This window comes from Nestor notabilis, unplaced genomic scaffold (assembly GCF_000696875.1).
Source record: "Nestor notabilis isolate BGI_N333 unplaced genomic scaffold, ASM69687v1 scaffold5073, whole genome shotgun sequence".
In the NCBI taxonomy this organism is placed as follows: Eukaryota; Metazoa; Chordata; class Aves; order Psittaciformes; family Psittacidae; genus Nestor; species Nestor notabilis.
In genome coordinates this window covers 1-5,482 of record NW_009920444.1, presented here as the reverse complement: position 1 = coordinate 5,482, position 5,482 = coordinate 1, and the positions used below count along the sequence as shown (strand labels likewise).

The 5,482-nt window shown below is 40.7% G+C and overlaps 1 protein-coding gene across 1 annotated transcript; it reads left to right on the top strand.

Moving 5' to 3' along the window:
- The first annotated feature begins 61 nt into the window (after window positions 1-61).
- LOC104400122 (cytochrome P450 2H1-like) lies at window positions 62-5,367 on the top strand. The gene is made up of 9 exons (XM_010010664.1): window positions 62-70; window positions 345-456; window positions 1,281-1,430; window positions 2,339-2,499; window positions 2,924-3,100; window positions 3,540-3,681; window positions 3,967-4,154; window positions 4,750-4,891; window positions 5,186-5,367. Exons 1-9 carry the CDS (start codon window positions 62-64, stop codon window positions 5,365-5,367), a joined length of 1,263 nt encoding a protein of 420 aa, XP_010008966.1.
- Window positions 5,368-5,482: the final 115 nt, after the last annotated feature.

Below are 5,482 nucleotides of genomic sequence, written 5' to 3'. Positions count from 1 at the left end.
TAATATCTAAGCCTATACAGTGCAAGTCTAAGGCTATATATTTGCAATAATCCTATTAACTATGAGTCCTGTGCTGACTTCATGGCAGAACTCCAATTTGCAGTGGAATTGCAATCCAGGTGCTGATGCTATTGCTATATTCACTACACTCCTCCTGTGCCCAGCTCCTCTGATTCAGTACAAGGCTGCAGTGACTCTCCACTGATACACTCATCCAATTTCCAGAGGTCTGGGCCCCAGGAGATTTTAGGGAGGACTCTGCCATGTTACTCTTTGTGTTCCTCTTTCTACAGCTTAGTGAGAAGTATGGTCCTGTCTTCACAATACATGTAGGCCCACAAAAGATTGTGGTGCTGTATGGCTATGATGTTGTGAAAGAAGCTCTGATCGATCAGGCAGATGTCTTCAGCGGAAGAGGCAAGCTGCCACTCCTTGAAAGACTCTTCAAAGGCACAGGTATGTCCCCAGTAACGTTAGCACACAAAGCTGATGCTTTCAGTGCTTCAGCAACACAGTTGAGAGGGCAGTGGAGGAGGGAATGGTGGATTTCATTTACTACTTTTAGCAATAAAAAACTCATTACTTGTTCCCTTGAGTAAAGTGGTCCCCTGGAGAACTATCTGAGGTCACAGGCTGGCTTCACTGCGTGCCTTTCTATTTTCAGCATGCTTCCAATTCTGGCTGAAAGTTTGCTCATCAAATGTGCTTCTACTAACTTAGGTTCATTCTCCATTTTCTGAAAATATTTACAATATACACACAGCTAAGGAACAAACAAGAAGAACGTCCACAGACAACAAAGATGAGATACTATAGGCTGTACCAATAAGGGTCACATTCAGGATTGGGCCACGTGTTCATTCAGTAGGGCAGTTCTGAGTATGGCATTTATCTGGGTAAATAGTAACTAATCCATGGTACGATAGCACAGTATCAATGGTCTTGTCAATAATGTTACACCATGTGAAGGTGCCTAGCAGAAGTTATGCACTAATTTTTGGTGCCTGTGGCCAAGACAAATTCAGTACCAGTGTTACTTTCTTATCTACATCCTAATGTAGCTGGCAATAAACTGAGTTTTACTCCAAGTGCTCTGACAGATGGATCAAATTTGTCACCTCCACAACTGCAGAGAAGTGACATTTTTGGGCACACAGCAATTGCAATATAACTGCACAGAGGAGAATCTTTGCATGTTGAGTACTTGCTGTGTAGCTCCCATTCAGGGGGGGAAAAAATAAAACCTGTTTCCTCATGGAAGTCTATTTTTCCTTCACCAGGTATTCTGACCAGCAATGGGGAGACCTGGAAACACCTCCGACGATTTGCACTCACCACCCTGAGGGATTTTGGGATGGGGAAGAGGAGCATTGATGAGCGAATCCAGGAGGAAGCTCACTTTCTGGTGGAGAGGATCAGGAACACACATGGTAGGACTGAACCTTCTGCTTACTTGGACCCCCTGCATACCTGCAGTGAGACAGTGAGGGTGTAGGGCTGTTTCATCAAATCTATGACCCAAGAAGTGGGCATATGGCTACTGTTCCTGCTTCCTGCTCCAATAGCAAATGTTACCACTGCTTGGAGTGGGTCAGTCAAAGACACTGTGACAGCATGGAGGGATAAATATAGGAGACTGGTGTTAGAAAGCATTCTTTAACCTGTTTTGCTTGAGGAACAAGACGAAGTGGCAAAGGGAATGGCTTGGCCCCAAAGCCAAGAGTTTGGTGGAATTCAGCCATGGAGACAAGGCTGGGGACTGCCATGTAACTAAGCATCATGCAATTCTTTGCCTTGTCTCCAGCAGCTCTCAGTAAGTGGATCTTGAAGAAATAGGTGACCAGAGAAGTCATTTACAGATATTTGGGTGTGGGTCCAGCACATCTGGATAGCTGTGCTATCAAAACTAGACTTTGATCACAAGCATTCGAATCCCTAGGAGAGGGTTCTACAGCTGAGGTTACACTAATAGAGTTTATAAACAGGCTGCAGTAATCTGTGGCTCAGGCAAAATCCTTCTGGTTTCATTGAGTTTTGGTGGGAATCTTTAGGCCATCTCTAGTAAACAGTCTGTAAGTTCACAAGACACAAGACCGACATCAGTCATCTGAAAAGCAACTAAGCCCATGAGGCCAATGTTCTCCTGAGAACAGGACAGAAGAGATACTTAAACAATTCATACAGGGAAATTAGTTCACATCAAGTAGAGAAGAAAAAATTGAGTAAGCCTTTCGCCATGCTTTCAAAGGACTGCACAACTCTGGGTCTCAGGACGATACAAAGCTCCCTGTAGTGTCTGAAATACTGAAAGCAAGGTACCTTTTTTTTGTTGTTGCAGAGAAACCAGTCAACCCTGGCAGATTCCTGGTCCATGCTGTCTCCAACATCATCTGCTCCATTGTCTTTGGGGATAGGTTTGACTATGAGGACAAGAAATTTTTAACTTTAATAAATTTGCTACAAGAAAACAACCAGCTCCAGAAAGCTACACAAACACAGGTGTGTACATTTATATTGAATACGTTTGTTAATGATTAAAATATTTTATTAATAGATACAGAAATAAAAATGAACTCTGGTTCATTTTGAATTGGAGTGGATTTTCCTAAATTTGGATAAATTTTCTGAATGTAACTGGAGTGGGTTTTCCTAAATGTGCATAAATTTTCTGATAGCCAAAAAGGCAATTAAACAACCAATTCCTGCTGTTTCTTCTTACCTTATGGAACTGCCATTGTATGCCCGAAGAAGTTGCTCAACTGAAGTCTACCCTTGAATACAGTGAAATCATAAAATATAAGGCATTAAAATCCAGTTGAATAATAACTCTTCCAAAACAGTTGAATTTTTCATAGCTAATAGGAAACATTTTATTGTATCCACATTAATCAGAGTGTGCTTTTCCATCATTTTATTTTTACAGCTATACAATTTCTTCCCAACCCTCATGGAGTTTTTACCTGGGCCTCATCAAAAAATGATAAAAAATATTGATGAAGTTGATAAATTTATTTTAGAAATCATAGCACACCACCAGGAAACCCGGGATCCTTCTTGTCCTCGAGATTTCATTGATGCTTTTCTTAACAAAATGGACCAGGTAATGTGAGAGCTAGAGATTTGTTGCCTTACAAGAAAACCACCACTTGAATCCCAGCTTCTTTTCAGCTGTGGCAGGGCACCAGGCTTTTGCAAATGCAAAGTGGAACTTGCTTTTCTTGGCACATCAACTTCATTCTATCCTCTCCACTTTCTTACCTAGGGTTTTTTAACACAGAATTAACAGCACCAGCCGAAGTTAGGAAAACTAAAGATCAATCTGGTTGATGGAATTCACTGTTCCTTCCATATTTAAAAAAAGTTCATACTATTATTTAGTAATAGTACCATCAATACTAGTGTTCTGGAAAGTGAAGGTCATATTTGAGAAAGGGCATTAGATGTGTTTAAAAACATACATTATGGGTACAGGACTTTCCTTTTTAAACAAACTGCTTAGATTTGTCATTCTGAAAACATTCTGCCAAATCTGCCCCCAGGAGAAAGGGAATGATCACTCAGTATTCACTGTGGAGAGCCTGAGCAGAACCGCACTCGACCTGTTCGTTGCAGGAACAGCGACCACCAGCATCACCCTGCGATATGGAATTCTGATTGTCAACAAATATCCAGAGATACAAGGTAATAGAAAAGGAAATAAATAACAACTTTAGCAGGTCATGGGATCAGTTTGGACAATCCCTGCCACTAGCACATGTGGCAATGGTTCCCTGACTAAGGAAACCTGCATTTGCAGTGTAGACATGTGTTTTAGTCTAAGTTCTATTCACAGAAGAGAGATACTAGCACTTAGTGCATTCCTATATTCTTGGTGCACTAAAAGCAAGTTTTGCTGTAGAAATGGGGAGAGGTTTAGGCAAACAGGCGTGGGACTTGACCATTCAACACTTACTTATTTCCTAACAGAGAAAGTTCAGAAGGAGATTGACCGTGTGATCGGCCGAGACCGAAGCCCCTGCATGGCAGATCGTAGCCAGATGCCCTACACAGATGCTGTGATCCATGAAATCCAGAGATTCACTGATTTGACTCCACTTAATGTCCCGCACACCGTGATCAAAGACACCAAGTTCAGAAACTATTTTATTCCAAAGGTCTGAGAAAGTTCATAATCTTGTCAAAACAAGGCTGTGTTCTATTCACTGTATTCTATTTTATTTTCAAAACCACTGAAATGTGATCCAGAATTGGAATCATTGCGTTTGGAGGGGGATTCTGGGAGTTATTGAGTCCAATGCCTTCTATTTGAGAACAGGGGAAAAAAAAAAAAAAAAAAGGACTTTTCATCCTCTGTGTGAAGAGGGAGATGGATTTATAGTTTTTCCTTTTCTCATGTAAATATAAGCAAAATAGTAATTTAATTGGAAGAAATATTAAATACTCTAATCAGACTCACCATTATAATTCACAAAAATCTCCACCTTTGCCATACTAGTATCACACACTTTTATTCATTAAATGCTCAGCTTAAACTGGTTAATATTAAATACTCTAATCAGACTCACCATTATAATTCACAAAAATCTCCACCTTTGCCATACTAGTATCACACACTTTTATTCATTAAATGCTCAGCTTAAACTGGTTAGACTTTGACTACCCTCCTACTCAGCTCTGGGAAATCCTCAGTGCTGCTTTGCTTTAGCATGTCTCCAGTTTAACATTTTTCTCCTCTCCTTGTTAATTCAGGACACAATGATATTTCCTCTGCTGACTCCCATCCTACATGATAGCAAAGAATTTCCAAATCCAGAAAAATTTGATCCTGGACATTTCCTGAATGCAAATGGTACATTTAAAAAGAGTGACTTCTTCATGCCCTTCTCTGCAGGTAAGATCTCCTTTCATTTCAGATCCTAGACTATGCCCTCCTGGGACCTCCTTAAAGATTTTAGTGGCTCATGATTTTATGAACTCCACACAACTCTCTAAGTAGAAAATGAGAAACCAAAGCCTTCAAACTGCCTTTGCCCACTGAGCACTTCCATTGTTCTTTACACTTAGCCCCTAGTTTAATTTATTTACCCAAAATGCTGCATGTCCATTCTGAGAAGTCCGAACTTTCATGGAAGAGTGGTTAAAAATACCCCATCTCCCCTCACTTTTTATTATATTCCACTTGCAGGAAAACGCATCTGTGCAGGAGAAGGTCTGGCCCGGATGGAGCTGTTCATATTTCTAACATCCATCCTGCAGAACTTTACCTTGAAACCTGTTGTGGATCACAAGGACATTGACATTACCCCATTAATCTCCAGTCTGGCAAATATGCCCCAACCATATCAGGTCTCTTTTATTCCACGCTAAGCAAGCGAAGACCGTTACCAGCTACGACACTCATGAAAGCTCTGGTTGAATAACAGTCATTTCTTAATCTTCTGAGACTGAAACACTCAGATCATTGCTAGATACCTTATAGAGA

Excerpts from the sequence above, each read along its gene's own strand:
- LOC104400122 (XM_010010664.1), top strand. Across the intron at positions 457-1,280 it reads AAGACTCTTCAAAGGCACAG|GTATTCTGACCAGCAATGGG; the intron begins GTATGTCCCCAG and ends TTCCTTCACCAG. Across the intron at positions 4,155-4,749 it reads GAAACTATTTTATTCCAAAG|GACACAATGATATTTCCTCT; the intron begins GTCTGAGAAAGT and ends TTGTTAATTCAG.